Source organism: Elephas maximus, chromosome 17 (assembly GCF_024166365.1).
Source record: "Elephas maximus indicus isolate mEleMax1 chromosome 17, mEleMax1 primary haplotype, whole genome shotgun sequence".
Taxonomy (NCBI): domain Eukaryota; kingdom Metazoa; phylum Chordata; class Mammalia; order Proboscidea; family Elephantidae; genus Elephas; species Elephas maximus.
In genome coordinates this window covers 49,908,619-49,931,340 of record NC_064835.1, presented here as the reverse complement: position 1 = coordinate 49,931,340, position 22,722 = coordinate 49,908,619, and the positions used below count along the sequence as shown (strand labels likewise).

At 39.1% G+C, this 22,722-nt stretch overlaps 1 protein-coding gene across 3 annotated transcripts in view; it reads left to right on the top strand.

The window, feature by feature from the left end:
* The window catches only part of DNAH6 (dynein axonemal heavy chain 6), a 315,642-nt gene that overhangs the window by 259,412 nt on the left and 33,508 nt on the right, over positions 1-22,722 (top strand). For all 3 annotated transcript variants that reach the window (XM_049856189.1, XM_049856188.1, XM_049856190.1), the window contains 5 exons: positions 1,420-1,610; positions 12,836-12,996; positions 19,359-19,447; positions 20,212-20,358; positions 21,850-21,988. In XM_049856189.1, coding sequence (XP_049712146.1) covers positions 1,420-1,610; positions 12,836-12,996; positions 19,359-19,447; positions 20,212-20,358; positions 21,850-21,988 — 727 coding nt within the window. The remainder of the gene's footprint in view (positions 1-1,419; positions 1,611-12,835; positions 12,997-19,358; positions 19,448-20,211; positions 20,359-21,849; positions 21,989-22,722) is intronic.

Here is a 22,722-nt window from a genome sequence, read left to right as displayed (position 1 = left end):
ACAGGAAGGGACAGGAAAGCTGGTAATGGGGAACCCAAGGTCAAGAAGGGGAGAGTGTTGACATTGGCTGGCAACCAGTGTCACAAAACAATATGTACATTGTTTAATAAGAAACTAGGTTGCTCTGTAAACCTTCATCTAAAGTACAATAATTTTTTTTTAATTAAAAAATAAAGCACACATTTTTCAATGCTTAAAATAAAAGTGGTAAGACTGCACCCTGTCAAAGGTGGAAAACTTGTGAGACCCGGCAAAACACATGGTGACAGAACTAAAACAAAGCCCCAAACACTCAGCCCTGTTGCAGGGCTGTCCCTTCTGAACCATGCAGCCTTTATGATTATACAATGCACCCTCACTTAGATGGGCAAACATGGGAGCACCTTTTTCCAGGTTGGCCACAGAAGGCTGTGATCAAAGGCCATGGCCCTGGACCAGCTTAAGACGCCTCTCCATCCCCTCAAAAAAACTGATTAGACTTGTTTAGACAGGGCAGTGTTAATAACTAATGGTATCAAATAGAGAGATAAGGTTAAAGCAAGGCTGCTGCTTACCGTTGTGTGGGATGTGCAATACACAACCCTTGAGGGAGCCATCACTTTGTAGACATTGTAGGCGTGCGTGACACTTTCTGGCACATTGAAGTAATATACTTTGAGGAAAGGATGCCTCACACAAAGACTCCATATAGGGGCAGACCTGGAGTAAAACTCTGACAAGGCATGCAAGAGCAGGAATAAAATAAGACGCCAGGATGGGGTCAGTGAAGGAAACACACCAGTGTAGGTAATGGCCAGGCACGGTCATGATCACCAGGCCTGAGACTGGTTCCCAAGAAAAGTCAGAAGAGGTGGATGGGTGAATGAGAGATGGCATGGGGAGACAATATTTGGCATCAAATTAGTTTATGAAGGAGAGCACAGAATTGAAATAGCAGCTGCAAGGGGGTATAATTAAGGGAAGTTTCAGTTTTTATGTTTTGCTTTTTCTAGGGATGAGAGATAGTGAAGCCTAATGTATGATGATGGGGAGATCAGGATAGAGGGAAGAGCAATAACACAGAAAGAGACAATGGGGGCACTGAAAGTAAAGCCAATTAGAAGACGAGAGGGAGGGACAGGAGGTGAGGGTGGTGAGATGGCAGGTTTGAAGATAGATGGAATAATGAAGGACAACCTTTTTCTGGTCTAGTGGTTCATCTTGCTCTGTGAAGTCTTGAGAACTATAGCTGTCAGCAGATAATAGGTTTACAAATCCACAGTATTATGTCAATAGGAAGAGATATGCCCCACCAAGAGAGAATGAATGCAGAAATACAGGGCACCGCCCTCTGAGGTGTTAAGAGAAGAGAATTAGAATAAAATTATGAAGAATCCTCATCTAATATATTGTTTGTTTGTTTATCTTTTCAACTTTCAGGTGGTTTTTGCTCTTACAGACTTTGTGATAGAAAATCTTGGGAAACAGTTTATAGAGACACCACCTGTGGACCTGGCGACTCTGTATCAAGACATGGCCTTCAACACCCCTCTGATATTCATCTTAAGCACAGGCTCAGATCCCATGGGCGCATTTCAGAGGTTTGCCCGAGAAAGTGGGTATTCAGAAAGGTAAGGTCACGTTGTGCAGTTTTAATAATCACTATGAACGTTTCCTTGTTGAAATTCGCCTTCATTCATTCCCTCCTTGAGTGTCAATTCTTACATTCAGATATTCCTTACTAAATAAGTTTAGATATTTGTGTTGTTAAAATGGGGTCTAAAAATCATACAAGCAGATGTAAATTTCATTTAAGAAAAAGGGAGGTTGCTTAAAATGTTAAATCGTAATAATATAATGGCAGAGTGATCAAACCTTGCTTGGTATTTAAGACATGACTTTAATGCAACTGTAAAAGGATTGCAGTTTACTCCCTACACTCAAATGTGAAAAAAAAAAAAAGAACTCCTTATGTCCTATTTTTAATCTCATCTTTCTCAGGACCCTCCATTCTGCTGGGTAATAAGGGGAAGAGGGAAGTTAAAACTTGCCCGTTTACATTATTATATTTTTTTCTGATTTAATTGTCTCCTTCAGTGTAAGGTGATTTGGTTTCTTTTTCATGAAAGCTCAGTCTTCCTGACTTCCACTTCTTCCTCAATCCTCTCCGAGATGGAGTCCAGGTAGGCAGGAAAGTACACAAGGCCACAGAGTGGCAGGGGAGAGAAGGTTCTCAGATCCACGAGGTGCTCTCCAGCTCTGATGGTCTGGCTGGTCTGGCCTGGTCCCTGGACTGGGGGTTACTATGGGATGATGGAGCCTATCTGTTCACTTGGGGTTTGTGACCTTAGGCATTGCCTTTAGTTCCGAAGTCCCAAAAAAAGAATTAGTATCCCGAATTATTAGGAGCTTCTATGAAGCAATAAGAAAAAAGTAAACAACCAAAAAGGAATAAAGACAAAAATATGAACAAGAAATTCTCAGAAAAGGAAACCTAAATGCCTGATAACCAAACCAAACCTACTGTCACTGAGTTGATTCCAACTCATAGTGAATCTACAGGACAGAGTTGAACTGCACCATAGAGTTTCCAAGGAGTGCCTGATGGATTTAAACTGCCAACCTTTTGGTTAGCACCCATAGCACTTAACCACTGCACCACCAGGGCTCCAAATGCCTGAAAAACATATGAAAAGTTATCCAAACTCTAGTAATTAGGAAACAATAAATTACAACCATTAGATGAGATATCATTTCACGCTCATCAGTTTGGCAAAATGCTGGCAAAAATATACAGCTATGAAGACACTCATATAGCAGATGGGAGTGAAAAAATGATAAAAATCACGTGAAGGGCTATTTGGCAATATCTACTGAAGTCTAAGATGGCATTCCCTATGCCTCAACAAGTCACTACTGAATTTACACTCTACAAAAAAATTAGTCACGTGTTTGCAAGGAACCATGTAAAAGAACATTTATAAAAACTTTAAAACAACAACAGAAAAAAGTTGGAAACAACCTAAATGTCCACATAGAAGAATGAGTATGTAAATTATGGTATATTCATAGAATTGAATGAATAAACTAGAACTGTGTATGTCAATGAAAACACTGGTGGTATAGTGGTTAAGAGGTACGGCTGCTAACCAAAAGGTTGGCAGTTCAAACCTAACAGGCGCTCCTTGGAAATCGTATGGGGCAGTTCTACTCTGTCCTATATGGTTGCCATGAGTTGGAATCAACTCGACGGCAACAGGTTATTTTTGCTTGGATATATATTAATAAGGGCCTTGGTGGTGCAGTGGTTAAAGCACTCAGATGCTAACCAAAAAGTTGGCGATTCAAACCTACCAGCTGCTCCTCGGAAGAAAGATGTGGCAGTCTACTCTATGGAAACCCTGTGGGGCAGTTCTACTCTGTCCTATAGGGTCACCATGAGTCAGAATGTACTCAGTGGCAGTGGGTTGGGGGATGTATGTTAATACAGATGAGTGTCTTAGTTATCTAATGCTGCTGTAACAGAAATACCACAAATGGGTGGCTTTAACTAACAGAAATTTATCTTCTCACAGTTTAGGAAGCTAGAAGTCCAAATTCAGGGTGCTGGCTCTAGGTGAAGGCTTTCTTTCTCTGGCAGCTCTGAGAGAAGGTCCTTGTCTCTTTGAGCTTCTGCTCCTGGGCGGTCGTCATGTGGCTTGGCATCTCTCTTCCCCCGTCTCTCCTTGCTTCTGTCTCCCTGATCAGCTTGGTTTATCTCTCTTATATCTCAAAAGAGATTAACTCAAAATATACCCTACACTAATCCTGCCTAATTGACATACAAAGGTTAGATTTACAATACATAAAATGGAGGATAATTACATCAAATCACAATATGAAAGACAACCACGCAATACCAGGAATCACGGCCTAGCCAAGTTGACACATAAACCCAACATCACAGGTGCCATATACCTTATTTGTATAGTCTCACTCAATCATTGTGTGTGAGTCACAAAGACCATGGCTAGAAGGGCCATATTAAGTAATTCATTGCACCAGTCTTAAATATTTTATAATATTTATTAAAGGTAAAGGCAGAATTCAGGATAACAAGAAAGTAAGGAAGGATGTTAATAAGTAGTTAGTGGGTGCTAAGTTCTCAATGTGTTTAGAAGGAAAAAAGAAATACAGAGTACCTCTAGATTCCCTTAAGAAATTTAGTGGTCAAATGGATATGTTGAAATTTTAAGGGAAACCAATTTAAGTAAGATATAATCTGTAGCTTCCAAATCAGTAGAGTGGCAAAAGAACACGAGGTGCAATATTTCAATACAATAGTAAGTAGGAAAGAAGATAAAAAATCAAAATGGAGAAATTAATCCAAATATACCTAAATAAGTACAAATATATAACTCACCTATGAAAAGATAATGATCATTAGATTGGATTTTAAATTTTACATTCAAGTGCAGGCTGCTTAGAAAATGCCATGCAGGAAGGTAAAAAATAAAGAGATGCAAAAGATATGCCATGCAAATACTAACCAAAAGAAAGCTAGTAATTGTTCTAATGCATCACAAAGTAGAGTCTGAAATAAAACGCATTATTAGGGATAAGGAAACCCTGGTGGTGTAGTGGCTAAGTGCTATGGCTGCTAACCAAAGGGTCAGCAGTTCGAATCTGCCACGCACTCCTTGGAAACTCTATGGGGCAGTTCTACTCTGTCTTATAGGGTCGCTATGAGTCAGAATTGACTCAGTGGCAGTGGGTTTGGTTTTGGTTTATTAGGGATAAAGAGGGAAACTACATAATATACAAAACATGCCACAAAGAAGAGACACCAATTGTGAAAATGCATACAACAACAAAGCTTGAAATGTGTAAAACAAAAACTGGAGTAATTAATACAAGAGGAAATTGATAAATCAACATTAATATGGAAAATTTTAATACATCTGTAATAGAACCTATTATAAAGTACACAAAAGTGGCAAAATTGGTAAGGATGTAAACTATTCAGACAATGAAATTAATAAGCTCATTTCTACATCCAACAAATAAAACAAATGCAAGATCTTCAAGTACACATGGAACATTGCTAACTGGATCACAAGGACAGACAACACATTTCAAAAATAAACCAGAGCACAGTCTCTGACCACAGTAAAATTACATTAGAATTCAATCATAATAGTTAATTTTTAAAATATTTGGAAAGCCAAAAATGCACTTCTGAATGATTCATCTGTTAAAGAGAAATCATAATGGAAATTTTCTGATAAGTGGAAATAAATGACAAAAACAATATTTCATATCAAAAACTGGTGGGGTATAGTAATGAGGTAAAGGTAATTTATGCTTAATTGGAGCCCTGGTGGTACAGTGGTTAAAACAGCTGCTAACCAAAAGGTCGGCAGTTCGAATCTACCAGCCACTCCTTTGAAACCCTATGGGGCAGTTCTACTTTGTCCTATATGGTCGCTATGAATCAGAATCTACTCAACTGCAACAGATTTGGTTTTTGGTTTTTTATTCTTATTTAAGTATTTCTGATTCCAGTAGTGGCAGACTAAGAACTCAAACCAATTTTTCCAATGAGAAAACAAATAGGAAACTTGGACAAAATAGAAAAAAAAAAAAAAAAACAGATGTATGTTTGAAAGCTTGGGGAACTAATAAAAATAGTGAAGAATTTCCAAGAGTTGCAGTATAGAAGGTCAACAAACAAAAATCAGTTGTACTTCCATACATCGGCAATGAGCAATCAGAAAATGAAATTAGGAAAACAATTCCATTTACAATAGCATCAATAAGAATAAAATCCTTAAGAATAAATTTAACCAAGGAGTTGCAAGAGTTGTATATTTAATACTACAAAACGTTGTTGAAAAAACTTAACAACTTAAATAAAAGGAAAGACATCCTTTGTTCCTGGATTTGTAGACTTAATATTAAGATGGTAACACTGCCAGATTGATCTCTAGATTCAACGAAATTCCTATCAAAAATTCATATGGAAATGTTTTTTTCAGACATTGACAGGCTGATACTAAAATTCATATGGAAATGCAAAGGACTCCAAATAGCAAACACAACCTTAAAGAAAAAAGAACAAAGTTGGAAGATTCACATTTCTCGATTTCAAAACTTACTACAAGGCTACAGTAATCAAGATATGTGGAATGGCATGCTGTTGTTGTTGTTGTTAGATGCCATCAAGTTAGTTCCAACTCACAGTAAACCTATGTACAGCAGAACAAAACACTACCTGGTCCTGCACCGTCCTCACAATTGTTGCTGTGTTTGAGCCTATTGTTGCAGCCACTTTGTCAATTCATCTCACTGAGGGTCTTCCTCTCTTTTATTGAACCTCTCCTTTACCAAACATGATGTCCTTCTCCAGAGACTGGTCCAAAACACGAGAGACAAAGTCTCACCCTCCTTGCTTCTAAGGAGCACTCTGGCTATACTTCTTCCAAGGCAGATTGGTTCGTTCTTCTGCAAATCCCTGATATATTCAGTATTCTTTGCGAACAACATAATTCAAAGATATCAGTTCTTCTTCGGTCTTCCTTATTTCATTGTCCAGCTTTTGCATGCATATGAGGCGATTGAAAATACCATGGCTGGGGTCTGGCACACGTTAGTCCTCAAAATGATATCTTTGCTTTTAACACTTTAAAGAGGTCTTTTGCAGCAGATCTGCCCAATGCAATAATTTCTTTGATATCTTGACTTCTACTTCCATGCACATAGATTGTGAATCCAAGTAAAATGAGATCCTTGACAACTTCAGTATTTTCTCTGTTTATCATGATGCTGCTTATTTGTCCAGTTGTGAGGAATTTTGTTTTCTTTATGTGGAGGTGTAATCCATACCCGAAGCCTGTAGTCTTTGATCTTCATCAGTAAGTGCTTCAAGTCCTCTTCTCTTTCAGCAAGCAAGGTTGTGTCATCTGCATATCACAGGTTGTTAATGAGTCCCTCCTCCAATCCTGGTGCCGCCAACTTCTTCATATAGCCCAGCTTGTCGAATTATTTGCTCAGCATACAGACTGAATAAGCATAGTGAAAGTATACAACTCTGACGCACACCTTTCCTGATTTTACATCATACGATATCCTCTTGTTTTGTTCAAATAGCTGCTTCTTAGTCTATGTACAGCTTCCTCGTGAGCACAATTAAGTGTTCTGAAATTCCCATTCTTCACAATGTTATCCATAATTTGTTACGAGCCTCACAGTCGAATGTCTTTGCATAGTCAATAAAACACAGGTGAATATCTTTCTGGTGTTCTCTGATTTCAGCCAAGATCCATCTCACATCAGCAATAATATCCCTTGTTCCACCTCCTTTCCTGAATATGACTTGAAGTTCTGGCAGTTCCCTGTCAATGTACTGCTGCAACCCCTTTGGAAGTATCTTCAGCAAAACTTTACTTGCATATGATACTATGATGTTGTTCGATTATTTCCACATTCTATTAGATCTCATTTCTTTGGAATAGGCATAAATATGGATCTCTTCCAGTCGGTTAGCCAGGTAACTGTCTTCCAAATTTCTTGGCATAGACGAGTGAGCACCTCCAGCACTGCATCCATTTGTTGAAACATCTCTGTTGGTATTCCATCAATTCCTGGAGACTTTTTTTGCCAATGCCTTCAGTGCAGCTTGGACTTCTTTCAATACCATTGGTTCCTGATCATATGCTACCTCCTGAAATGGCTGAACATGGACCAATTCTTTTTGGTACAGTGACTCTGTGTATTCTTTCCATCTTCTTTTGATGCTTCTTATGTCTTCAATATTTTCCTCATAGAGTCCTTCAACTTGAGTCTTGAATTTTTCTTCAGTTCTTTCAGCTTGAGAAATGCCAAGTTTGTTCTTCCCTTTGGTATTCAAGCTCCAGGTCTTTGCGCTTTTCATTATAGTACTTTCCTTTGTCTTCTCAACCTACCCTTTGAAAACTTCTATTCAGCTCTTTTACTTCATTATTTCTTCCACTCACTTTAGCAGCTCTACATTCAAGAGCAAGTTTCAGAATCTCTTCTGACATCCATTTTGGTCTTTTCTTTCTTTCCTGTCTTTTTAGTGATCTTTTGCTTTCTTCATGTATGATGTTCTTGATGTCATCCCACAACTCGTCTGGTCTTCAGTCATTAATGTTCAATGCATCAAATCTATTCTCGAGATGGTCTCTAAATATACTCAAGGTCATATTTTGACTCCTATGGACTTGTTTTAATTTTCTTCAGCTTTGATTTGAACTTGCATATGAGCAATTGATGGTCTGTTCTGGCCCCTGGCCTTGTTCTGACCCATGATATTGAGCTTCTCCATCAACTCTTTCCACAGATGTAGTCAATTTGATTCATACTTCGTACATGCCAGGTTCCGATTATTAATGGATGTTTGCAGCTGTTTCTTCTCATTTTGAGTCATGCCATATCAGCAAATGAACGTCCTGAAAGCTTTATTCCATCCACATCATTAATGTTGACTCTACTTTGAGGAGGCAGCTCTTCCCCAGTCATATTTTGAGTGCCTTCTAACTTGAGGGACTCATCTTCTGGCACTATAACAGACAGTGTTACACTGCTATTCATAAGGTTTTCACTGTCCAATTTTTTCAGAAGTAGACTGCCAGGTCCTTCTTCCTAGTCTGTCTTAGTCTGGAAGCTTCACTGAAATATGTCTACCATGCATGACTCTGTTGGTATTTGAAATACTGATGGCATAATTTCCAGCATCACAGCAACACACAAGTGACCACAGTATGACCAATTGACAGACAAGTGGTAGATGCTGGCATAAGGATAGACATATAGGTCAATGGAATAGAATTGAGAGTTGAGAAATAAACCCATACATCTGTGATCAATTGATTTTCGACAAGGGTGCTGAGACCATTCAATGGGGGAAGGAATAGTCTTTTCTACAAATAGCCCTGGGACAATTGGATAACCATATGTAAAAGTATGAATTTTGTATCTCAAACCACACAGAAAAATTAATTCAAAATGGCAGTAGCCCTAAATATAAGAGCTAAAACTGTACATAGGGGTACATTTTTAACAACCTTAGATTCTGCAATGTGTTCCCATAGATGACACCAAAAGCACAGGCAACAAAAGAAAAAAATAGATTAGATGGAATTCATCAAAATTTAGAACTTTTGTGCATCGAAAGACATTATCCAGAAAATAAAAAGAGAGCCAGCAGAATGGGAGATGATAATTCCAAGTTATATATCTGGTAAGAGTTTCTGATCTAGAATATATAAAGAACTATTACAACTCAACAACAAAAAGAGAGCTCAATCCAAAAATGGGCAAAGTACTTTCAATAGACCTTCCCAAGAGATATATAAATAGCCAACAAGCAAATGAAAAGATGTTCAACATTATTAGTTATTAAAAAAATGAAGAAACAAAACAAAACTGGTTGCCACTGAATCGATTCCTGCTCATAGAAATCAAAACCACCATGAAGTACTAATTCGTACCCACTAGAATTGGTATAATAAAAATAAATAAATAAAAAGTAAGTGTTGGTGAGGATGTGGACAAATTGGAATCCTCATGCACTGCTGGTAGCAATGTAAAATGGTGCAGCCCCTGTGGAAACAGTTTTATGGTTCCATGTGACACAGCAAGTCCAATTCTGGGTATACACCTAAAAAGAATTGAAAACACGTGTTCAAACAAAACTCATACATGAATGTTCATAGCAACATTATTCAATAGCCAAAAGGTAAAAAAATAACCCAAATGCCTATCAACAGATAAATGGATAAAATGTGGTATATCCATACAATGAAATATTATTTGCCCATAAAATGAAGTACTGATGCATGCTATAAAATGGATGAACTTTGGAAACATTATGCTAAGTAAAAGAAGCCAGACACAAAAGGCCACACATGGTATGGTTCCACTTATGTGAAATATTTCGCAATCTATAGAGACCAAACCACTTAAACCAAACCTGTTGCTGTTGAGTCAATCCCAACTCATAGTGACCCTGTAGGAGAGAGTAAAACTGCCCCATAGAGTTTCCAAGGAGCAATTGGTGCATTCAAACTGCCAACCTTTGGGTTAACAGCCATAGCACTTAACCACTAGGCCACCAGGGTTTCCACCTATAGAGACGGAAAGCAGATTAGTGATTGCCAGGGACTGGCGGAGAGAGCGGGCATGGGGAGTGTGTGCTTAATGTATATGGGTTTTCTGTTTCTTTGTTTTGTGGTGATGACGATGTTCTGAAACTAGATTGAGGTGATGGTTGCACAACATTGTGAATGTACTGGAAGCCACTGAATTGTATACTTTAAAACAGTTAAAATAGTGAATTTTTGTTATGTGAATATTATCTCAATAATTAAGAAAAAAGAAACAACCAAGACAATTTTGAAGAAGGAAAACAAGGCGGGAGGACTTCTTCTACCAAATATTAAGACTTACTATAAACTTATTATAAAATTACAGTCATTCAGACAGTGCAAGGCTAGATAAATAGATGAATGAAACAGAATAGAGAGTTTAGATACAGATGCATGTCTATATGGGCACTATTTATGACAGAGATGGTACCACGTGGCCATGAAGAAAAACAATCTTTTCAGTAAATTGTCCTGAGTCGGTTGGATGTGGAAAAAATGAAATGTGACCCATACCTCACACTGTACACATAAATCGATTCTGGGTAGATTGTAGTTCTAAACATAGAAGGCAAAATAAATAGATAAGCAAATAAATAAATAAGAGAATATCATCCTGACATTTGATGTGGAAAGCTTTCTTAAATCAGACACAAAAAATATAACCATAAAGAGATTGATAAATTGGACTGAAGCACCTTAAAATTTAGGATTTCTGTTCATTAGAGACAACATTAAAAGAATTAAAAAAAAAAAAAGAAAAAAAGCCAACTGGAAGAAAACCCATTAACCCTTCGCCTTCGAGTCAATTCCAACTCATTGTGGCCCTACAGACAAAGTAGAACTGCCCCATAGGGTTTCCAAGGAGTGGCTGGTGGATTCAAACTGTCAACCTTTTGGTTAGCAGCCATACCTCATAACCACTACGCCACCAGGGTTTCCCAACTGGAAGAGTGGGAGAAAATATTTGTTGCAAATGTAACTAAAAAGGGCTTATCTCCTACATAAAGAACTCTTAGAAATCAATGAGACAGACAACCCAATTAAAAAAAAAAAAAGATGGGAGAGCAGATCACACAAAACAGAAGAGCCAAATGGCCAATAAATTAGCCTGTGTGAAGGTGCAAATCCTCATTAATAGAGGAAACAGTTTAAAATCTCAGTGAGATACCACTATTCATCTGCTAAGTATTAGCAAGGAGATGAAGGAACAGAAACTCTCCTCTACTGCCGATGGAAGTGTGGAATGGTACCATCACTTTAGAAAACAGCTTAATATTATCTTCAAAAGTTAACTGTCATCTAGCAGTTCCACTTGCGTATGTGTACCAAAAGACAGGTACAAGAATGTTTATTGACTCATTGTATGTAATAACCAAGCACCAGAAATACCCTTGTTAAAAATAAACTCAACAGAATTTGAACATAAGGTTTATTCTGAGCAGTTATTCTATATGCACATAGGAAGACCATTTTAATTCCAAAAAAAGCAAATGGCTGGAAGAAAAAATAAAATAAAATTCCAAAAAAAGCAAATGGCTGGAAGAAGCTAGGTACAATGAGGCTTATGAAGAGAAGAGGAAGGAGAAATATAGAAGATCAATTGTTGGCTAATCTTAACATGATTGATTGAACCCAGTCTGCTCCCTTTTACTGAGATCACAGGATATCAGTTTACAAAATGGCCTCTGCCCCTCCACCCTGCCATATCTTTCGAAATTCAAATTTAGTAAACCTGGCTTCAAACAGGAAAGAAAGGATTTGCAACTCTGAGTGAAAGAAAAGCCTCTGGCAGATTAATTTTGGTCAGAAATCCTTTAAAGTGAATATTTGGCTTCCTAAGTTAGAAAACCCCAAATCAAATCAAGATACCTGCTATCAGTTTCTCTCTTTGACACCCCAAAAGCAGAATGGATGAATAAACTGTGGTATAATCACCCAGTGTAACATACAGCAATGAAAATGACTGAACTAAATGTCATGCAACACATATATGAATCTCAAAAACATAACGTTAATTGAAATAGGTCAAATACAAAATAATACTAAGTTTCCGTTTATGTAAAATACAAAAACAAGGAAAATTAATTTATGGTGTTATAATTCAAAATAGTTGTTGCATTAAGGAATGAAGGGACAGTGATTGGGAGGGTGCTGGCAATGTTTATTTCTTGACCACGGTGGTGGAACATGTGTACGTTCACTTTGGGAGAATTCATTACGCTGTTTGCAAATAATTGGTACACTTTTTCTGTACATATGTTAGGCTTCAATTTTTTACAAAAATTTTAAAACTAATCTATAGTGTTAAGTCAGGATAATGGTTACCTTTTGGAAAGAGAATGGAGAAATAATGGGGTGGGGGACATGGTAGGTATCTCTGGGATGTTGACAAAGTTCCCTTCTCAACCACAGATGTCCATTTGTGATAATTCATACAGCTTATATTTGTTTTGGTTTTCTTTTTGCTTTTTTCAATATGTGTGTTATAATAAAAATGTCTTTTTAAAAAAACAAGAAAAAATATTTTCATTAGAGTATGGGCACTATTCCAATGGTAGGACCCTTCATATGTGTGAGAATATGAGCTATCAGAATGAACATTGGAAATGTCTGCATATTTTAGACAACAGCCTACTGTATTTACATTTCTTAATACTTAGATTGCTTACAAATAGCATTAAATAATCTTTTGTTGTTTTTTACTTCAGGGTGCAGTCAATTTCGCTGGGGCAAGGACAAGGACCCATTGCTGAGAAAATGATCAAGGATGCAATGAAAACAGGAAACTGGGTATTTTTGCAAAACTGCCATCTTGCTGTTTCTTGGATGCTGGCAATGGAGGAACTAATTAAAACTTTCACAGATCCAAGTATGCTGAGCACCTAGCACCCATTTTTATGTAGAATTTGGTTACTGAATCTAACCCTTGTAACAAATCTTTGTTGTAGGCTTTGTGTTTCCCCATATTAAAGAGGAAAAGTTTGAGACCTAGAGAGGTTTAGTTGTTTCACAACTAGGGTTCAAATAAAATCCTCAGACTCCAAGTGAGGATATGATCCACTGTATCATTTCTGTTTCATGTTGCCTTCTATGGAAGGACATTTGAATTTAAAAGATATTACACATAGGCATGATAACCTGATAAAAAGAAATAGGAAAATGGACTTAGGGCAAAGAAAGGAAATTAAATCTCTCCCTGTAGAGTAAGAGACGTTAAGGAACAGAGTTCAAATTACTAATTCCCTAGAGCAGTGTTTTACCACTTTATACTCCCTGTAACCCACACAACTAACTTTCACAGGTGCCTCATAGCCACACACACCCCAGGGTGTGCCCAGCATTATTCACAGTGGCTGGTACTAGCTATACTATAATAGCACCACTTTCTTTTCCTACTCAAGAAAGTATAATGGCTGGCAAGAGATAAGAAGTGAAGTTAGAATCTACTCATATGAAAATGTTAGTATAAAAATAATCAAAACCTTAGCAATTGCATTGTTGGTAACAAACTACATAGGACACCCTCTACCACACTACCTAGAGGCCATAGGAGAGAGCCATTGTCTGGGATATCCAGGGTCCTTTCACTTGGGCACCTTTTGTACCCTGACCACAGAAACCATCCTGGGAAGGCGAGAACTATACAATCTTACAAGTTGACCTTATTTACTGCTACGTATTAAGGTGGAGAAAGAGCCCTGGTGATGTAACAGTTAAGTGCTCAGCAGCTAACTGAAAGGTTGGTGGTTCAAACCCACAAGCTTCTCCATGGGAAGAAGACCTGGCACTCTGCTCCTGTAAATATCTGTCACATGGGGTTCTCTATGAGTTGAAAATTGACTCGATGGCACCCAATAACAACAACAGTTAAGGTGGAGAGCTATTCCTTTAACAGACTGGCCAGCCTACACCTCATCAGAAAGGTCTGGTTTTCTACTTCTGAAAAATCAACCATTGAAAGCCCTATGAAGAATAGTTCTACTCTGATACGCATGGACTCACCACGAGCTGGAATTATTTCAACAGCAGCTGGTAACTGATTGCTTCTGTTCAGGGGTCTCTGATGATCGGGATTATAATTATTAAAAAATACTAGGGAAGACACTAAAAAGCAATTTGCTGCAGTGGTACTATGTGAACCTCCAGAGTACGAGCCATCGTTCAGCTTCCCAATAACCAGGACAAGCACGTTTCCCAGTTCTTCAAGTAGATTTGATTGGCTATGGAAGCTGACCAAAGTTCAGTTTGTGAGTTTTAAGTGCTTTTGGCTCACTAAAGCTTAAGTGGGTAGAAAAATCCTCTTTTGGCCCTTGCTGCAATTGTTTTCAACCTAACCATTTGAGTTTTGACGTTTAACTTGAACCAGTATAACACAAAATACATTCAGGTAATAAACTTAAAAGAGAAAGGGAAAGAAAAAAAAGAACTCAGGACTTGAAGTTCTGAGACCTTTGTTTGAGTTCTGCCTCTACCACTTCCTGACTGTGCCCATCACATCATCTTTCTGGGCCTCGTTTTCTCCAGCTATAAAATAACTAGATAACATCATTGCTACATGTTCCATTGTAAGATGTTTTCTAAGATTTCTTCCCAACTCTAAAATTCTCTGATATCCATGAAAGCTAAGATTCTTGGTACTTTTGAAATTATAAGAGAAAAAGTATGAAAAAAAATGCTTCTCCAAACCTGGCCTTTTCCATTCTTTGGTATTTTGGTTAATGAAATCATTAGCCCTAAGATTTTGGTAGTTGTGATGGTTAAGATTGGGTGTCAACTTGGCTGGGCCACGATTCTCACTGTTTATATGCAATCACTCCCACGATGGGATCTGTCGTGAGTAGCCAGTCAAAAGGGAGTATCCTTGGGCGTGTGGCCTGTGATCTTATATAAGTGGATGTTCTGGCTTTTGCCTGCTCTAGATCTTACAGCTGGCTCCTGTTCTTCTGACCTCTGGTTCTAGAGACTTGAGCTAGCACCTTACCTGCCAGTCTTGGGCTCTGTTGATCTTCACAGTCTGTGAGCAATAGCCCTGCTCTCTGACCTGCAGATCTTGGGTTGCCTGGGCTCTGCAGCTATGTGAATCAGGAGAAGCCTTTATCCTGATTCATGGACTTGGGACATTCCAGCCTCTGCAATCGTGTGAGCCGTTTCCTTGATATAAATCTCTCTCTATATATATTTATATGCATTACTGGTTTTGCGTATAAGTAGCCAAGTGCCTAAGACAGTAGCTATTTGACTTCTATGACTAGGAGTTTTTTGTTTGTTTGTTTTGTCTTGTTTTTACCATTCAAGTAACTTTAGTGTTGCTCAAGAATTTTACTAAAACTAATTTTTAATTCTGGCTATTTAATGTGGCTCACAAATTTATACTACCAAACCAAGAAGCAAAAATTCAGCTTTTGATCTGCATTCATTCATTCATTCATTCATTCATTCAATAAATATTTCAGAACCTACTATGTATCTTGCAGCATTCTAGGTGTATAAAGCATGTCAGTGAACAAAACAAAGATCCCTGCCCTTGTGGAGCTTACATCCTTGTGCAGGAGGCAGATAATGGATAACTCCTATGGTATGATTGAAAGTGCTAGGTGATTTGAAAAAATTAAAAGGAGAGTCGGGTAAGGAGGATTAGAAGGTTTGAGATGGGATGGGATAGGGGTAGGAAGCAAGGACTTGTAGCAATTTTAAAAAGTCTGGGTGGACCACTTTGAGAAGGTGACCTTTGAGCAAGCCTTGAAGAGAGTGACAGGATCTGAGGGAAGAGCATTCCAGGCAGAGGGAACAGCTAGTGCAAAGGCCCTGGGGAGGGAGCCAGCTCTCTGGCCGCCAACTGGAAGAGATCTATATTTCTACCCATTTCAAAGAAATGTCATCCAAAAGAATGTGGAAATTATCAAACAATATCATTAATATCCCACTCAAGTAAAATTTTGCTGAAGATCATTCAAAAGCGGCTACAGTAGTACATTGACAGGGAATGCCAGAAATTCAAGCCAGATTCAGAAGAGGATGTGGAACCAGGGATATCACTGCTGATGTTAGGTGGAACTTGGCTGAAAGAAGAGAATACCAGAAAAATGTTTATCTGTGTTTTACTGACTAAGCAAAAAAACTGTGTGGATCATAATGAATTATGGACAACTTTGTGAAGAACGGGATTTCCAGAACACTTAATTGTGCTTATGTGGAACATGTACATTGACCAAGAAGCAGTCATTCACACAGAACTAGGGGATATTGTGTGGCTTAAAGTCAGAAAATGTATGTGTCAGGGATGTATCCTCTCACATACTTATTCAATTTGTGTGCTGAGCAAATAATCTGAAAAGCTTGACTATATGAAGAAGAATGGGGCATCAGGATTGGAGAAAGACTCATTAACAACCTGCAGCATGTGGATGACACAACCTTGCTTGCTAAAAGTGAAGAGGACTTGAAGCGCTTACTGATGAAGATCAAAGAGTACAGCCTTCAGTATGAATTACTCCTCAACATAAAGAAAACAAAAATCCTCACAACTGGACCAATAAGCAACATCATGATAAATAAAGAAAAGATTGAAGTTGTCAAGGATTTCATTTTACTTGGGTCTACAGTCAACGCCCACAGAAGCAGTAGTCAAGAAATCAAATGAGAAAGGACCACATAAACCAGAGACTACATCAGCCTGAGACCAGAAGAACTAGATAGTGTCCGGCTACAACTGACGAAGGCCCTGACAGGGAACACAACAGAGAACCCCTGAGGGAGCAGGAGAACAGGGGGATGCAAACCTCAAATTCTCATAAAAACATCAGACTTAATGGTCTGACTGAGACTAGAAGGACCCTGGTGGTCATGGCTCCCAGACCTTCTGTTAGCCCAGGACAGGAACCATTCCCAAAGCCAACTCTTCAGACAGGAATTGGACTGGAATATGGGATAGAAAATGATACTGATGAAGAATGAGCTTCTTGGATCAAGTAGACACATGAGACTATGTTGGCATCTCCTTTCTGGAGGGGAGATGAGAGGGCAAAGAGAGCCAGAAGCTGGCCTAATGGACACGAAAACAGTGGAGGGAAGGAGTGTGCTATCTCATTAGGGGGAGAGCAATTAGGAGTATATACCAAAGTGTGTATAAATTTTTGTATGAGAGACTGACTTGATTTGTAAACTTTCACCTAAAGCACAATAAAAATTAATAATATTTAAAAAAAAGAAAGAAATCAAATGACTTACTGCATTGGGCAAATCTACTGCAAAGGACCTCTTTAAAGTGTTGAAAAGCAAAGATGTCACTTTGAGGACTAAGGTACGCCTGACCCAGGCCATGATATTTTCAGTCGCATTTATATGCACGTGAAACCTGGACAATGAATAAGGAAGACCAAAGAAAAATTGACACCTCTGAATTATGGTGTTGGCAAAGAATACTGAATATACCATGGATTGCCAGAAGAACAAACAGATCTGTCTTGGAAGAAGCATAGCCAGAATGCTCCTTAGAAGCAAGGATGGTGAGACTTCATCTCACATTGCTTCGACATGTTATCAGGAGAGACCAGTCCCTGGAGAAGGACATCATACTTGGTAAAGTAGAGGGTCAGTGAAAAAGAGGAAGATCCTCAAAGAGATGGGCTGACACAGTGGCTGCAACACTGGGCTCAAGCATAACAGTGATTGTGAGCATGGCATAGGGCCAGACAGTGTTTCGTTCTGTTGTACATAGGAATGCTATGAGTCGGAACCAACTCAACAGCACCTAACAACAATAATGTATACTTAAAAACCAATGCTAACAGAAAACAAGTGTTGACAAGGATGTGGAGAAATTGGAACCCTCATCCATTGTTGGTGGGATCGTAAAATTGTGCTGTGGAAAACAGTTTGGCATTTCCTCAAAAAGTTAAATATAGAATTGCCATATGATCCAGCAATTTCACTCCTAGATACATACACAGAAGACTTGAAAGCAAGGTCGCAAACAAGTACTTGTATACCAATGTTCATTGTAGAATTACTCACAATAGCCAAAAGGTTAAAACAATCATAATGTCCATCAACAGATGAATGGATAAACAAAATATTGTACATACATACAATGGAGTATTAGTCTACCATAAAGAGAATGAAGTCCTGATACCTGCTACAATATGGACCTAGGAAACATTATGCTAAGTGAGATAAAGCAGACACAAGAGAACAAAATACTGCACGATCCCACTTATTTATCTGTTGTTGTGTGTCACTGAATCGATTCTGATTCATAGCAACCCTATAGGACAGAGCAGAACTGCTCCATAAGATTTCCTAGGCTGTTTTAATCTTTATAGAAGCAAATGGCCATGTCTTTTTCTCCTGCAGAGTGGCTGGCTGGTAGTTTCAAACCGCTGACCTTTCGGTTAGCAGCCAAGTGCTTAACCCTTGCACCACCAGGGCTCCTTATGAAATATCTAGAGTAGGCATAGAGACCAAGGGCATAGAGACCAAAGTTCATTAGTGGTTACCAGGGGCCGGTGGGAGGGGAAAGGGGGACATTATTAAGGGGTACAGAGTTTCTGTTAAGGGTGATGAAAAAAATTGGAATTGAATAGTGGTGATGGTTGCACAATATGCTGAATGTAATTGATGTCACACACACACACAAAACGCCAATGCTAAGAAAGTCATTCTCTGACAGTGCTGTGTCTTCCGGTGATGGGAACAATGAGTTTTCCGACTGCATTTTGGCCTTTTGAACCTAGAGTAGAGTTTGTCCTTTTTTAGGTTCTCTGCCCACAGCTCAGAAAGTAAACGTATCTCACTGTATCCCTGCTACTTCATTCCCTTTGCAGCTTCTATGCAGAAGGGAGAAAGCTTTTCTGATCACTTTCATGCCATCTGCCTTAAATTTAATGGGAAAATAAAAAAGTACAAATGCACCGGCAGTAACTATCGCCTTTTTTTTTTTTTTTTGAGTTTTCCCATTTCAAAGGGAAATCTCTTAACATCTTGACCACGTATTGAAAATTAACATGCTCCCAATTTCTTTACTCAAGTGTGCCAGCTTCTAGACTGCCAAGCCCTCCGATGTGAAGTTTCCAGAAAGACCTCCCCATCCCCACATACTTAAACTAGCTAAGCCAGGTCCTAAAACAGAGTTTACATCATTTTTCCTACCCTATAACAATTATTTCTTATAGAAAAATGTTACTAAGAGTTCAACAGTTTTTTGTTTTGTTGTTCTGTCTTTGTTTTAAACAGATATTGTTATCAAGGACACTTTTCGGCTTTTTTTAAGTTCCATGCCTAGTAACACATTTCCTGTCACAGTTCTTCAAAATTCTGTCAAGGTAACGTATGCCTTGTTTGAACAACGTCAGATGATTGACCTCGGAGCGTTCACCTAGTAGGTCCAGTGGGCTCAGGCCCCACACAGGGCCACGTTGAGGTCTGTGCAGCCAGGGTGGGGAGGTGGAAGCCAACATCCTTTCACCTTATATAGCAAGCTGGGAAACAGTTCCCCAACCCACTGCCCATCCCAGGATGCCTTAGTCCTGTTGGTCATTCAACTCCTCCCCCTCTTGCTCTCTACAAGAAAATGTCCAGGGTGCCAAGTGATGAGAATGGAACCCCTCCCATAGTTAGGGGACTGCTTCAGCACTTGAGAGGTAGGAAAGCACAGGTGATATGGTTGCTGGATTTCAGTGCAGAAAGTTCCAGTACGTAGGATGCCTCTGCATATGAATGTTCACCCGGGAGCAAAGGAGTGCCTCTTCCCTCCCTGCCCCACATCATCAAGTGAAAGAGTAAGACAATGCCATATGTTGGGATGACTGAAAAATCCAATGGAAAAGGTCTGAGCATGTTTTCTGGCCCATGTTGAGAGAAATGGGCACCAAATAGAAGTATTTAAGGTCCTTATGCAGCTGGTTCGCTCACTGTAGGTCTGAGGGCCAGGCCAGGCCCTGTTCTCCCAGGACCATGGCTCAGCCAAATACACAGCAGGCTGGACTATGCTGGGGGCATTCTGCTTAATGACCTCAGTACATGTGTGTTAATTAGAAATAGTTCAAATCTGTAAACTCTCTCCCATGTATGTTCCGTCTAACTCCAGGTAACTAATGAGCCTCCAAAAGGCTTACGTGCAAATATCAGGCGAGCATTTACGGAAATGACACCTTCATTTTTTGAAGAAAATATACTTGGAAGAAAATGGAGACAAATAATATTCGGCATCTGTTTCTTTCACGCAATTATTCAGGTATATTCAATTCGGCTTTTTCACAGCAACAAGAAAGGTGTATTCTGTTAAAAAAGAAAAAGCTAAATGAAAGGTCACAAATGGCATTGGGAGACTCTGAGGGCCCAGTTCTGTGTCTGAATCCAAATTGCTTTAACTCAGCACCAATCTCTGTACCCCCTTGCCTCAGTATTTCCCAGGTTCAGCTTCCATCTCTGTTGTGATCTCTGTCTACAGAACACCATCACCTGGATGAATGCAGTAGGTCAAATTCAACAAGCGCAAAATTGATGTCCTCAGTTCTGCATCACTCCCAAAATCTGCTTCTCCTGCAGACTCTTTCTGCAAATGGTAGTCTCATTCTCTCAGTCACCTTCAGTCAAAACTTCAAGATTATTTTCATTCTTCCTTCTTCACAAACATATATCTTGTCAGTCATCGAGTCTTCCTTATTTTTCCTGCAATAATTTCTCTCCTACCTGTTCCTGTTCAAGGGGGCTCAGCACCCTTAACAGCTTCCTCCCCACCTATGACTGGAGCATCAAGTCTCCTGGAGCGTCAAGTCTCCTGAAAGATGACCTTCAGTTTGGCACCACTTTCTGCTTCCCTGTGTTCAAACCTCACTGCTCTGCTCTGGTATCCATCCTGTGGCTTTCTACCTGAATTCTGACTCTCTGACTACATACCTCTAGATGATGTCTGGATTAGACTGGCTGCCTGGTTTTCAAATTTATGCCACATAACGGAAAAGAAACAGAAAGAAGAAGAAAAAAAAATTAAGGATGCAAGATATAAGTGAACAAGGTCCTAGAGGAAGCCCAAGGGGATGGGATCAGGGGCTCTGGGTATGAGGCCTTTGTCCCACTAACAAAAGCAGCTGAGATGAGGAGTTGGTTTAAGATTTGGGGAAATTTTGAGATGAAGAGGAGGGAACATGGGACCAGTCTCCTGATTTATCAGTTCATAATTAAGAAATTACGGTGGGATAAAGGGATAATAAGAGGGGAAATATTTCAATATGGGACATTATGAGACAAGGATTATGGATCTGTGTATCAGTTTTTTTTAAAAGCTATTACTATGGAGAAGTTAGTATGGAATCAGCATAGCATGGCATGACTGAAAGGTTAGCGCTCTCTATGATAACAGTGTCAGTATTTTTATGTCAGAAAACTCAGAGGTTGGTTTTTTTTTTTTTTTCATATTTTGATGGGAAAATGTGTTACTTTATTTTACCCTGATGAACAAATGTTCTTTTGGCAGGTCTATCAAATTTCCAGTAATTACAAATTTTCTGTTGGGAATATAAGGGGGGGAGCAGTATTGGAGGAAGAAATGCCTCCTCTGTTTCAATCTTTGGTAAAAACCTAATTAAAGTTGAACTGGAAGATTTTTACAGATTTTGCAGTATGAGGGTGCCCTACTGCAAAAGGAACCTCTAAATTTTCAATAATTTACACAAAATTGATTTCATCAAATTTTATTTAAAACTGGTTTCATTTTCTGTTCCAGGAGAGAAAAAAGTTTGGCCCTCTGGGTTGGAATATCTGCTATGAGTTTAACGACAGTGACAGGGAATGTGCTTTGCTGAACCTCAACCTTTACTGTCAGGAAGGAAAGATCCCCTGGGATGCCCTGATTTACATCACTGGTCAGTATTCCACAGGACCAGGGCATCCAGCTGTGCCCACAAGGTTGTTGGTTTCTGCCCACCAGGTCCAAGCCCTTAGGAAGACGGTGTCCTCCCCAGTGTTTGGTGGTGGTGATGATGACTTCTGATATTCCCCTTGTGGAGATAAGACCCTGAGAAGAAAACCCAATAAGAACATCATAAAAATATTTACACATGGAAATGGGGCAGATGTTTTCCCAAACAACAATAACAGCAAATCATGCCAGCCACTGTTTTAAGCATTTCCCATGAATCAGTGTATTTAATCCTCATTAACAACTCCATAAGGCGAGGACTAGTATTACCCTCCTTTTACACATGAGGAAAGTGAAGCACACAGTTTATAAGTGGTGGAGCCAAGGTTTGAATCCGAGGAGTCTAGCCTCCAGAGTCAGTGGTCTTAAATTCAAAAGAATGTAAAAATCTGTTGACTAGTAGAGACCTGTTGAATTTGGTATATTTGTGAAAAAGGAAAAAATCTTTCAGGAATTACAGTCATGGCAAATATTAATTATAGCCATGTGGGGATCTTGTTGCCAGAACTAAATCCAGTTTGACCATGTGGTCCCAAGTAACGAGGGAGGGAAGAATTGCCCTGAGAACGGGGGAAGGAGAGAGGTCTGAAAAGGGCAGAGGAGAGAACTGGTGTCTGGGAATGGGCGGTTTTCCTCTGCAAGTAAGGGGAAAGGGGAACTACGGAGGGGTATCAGGTA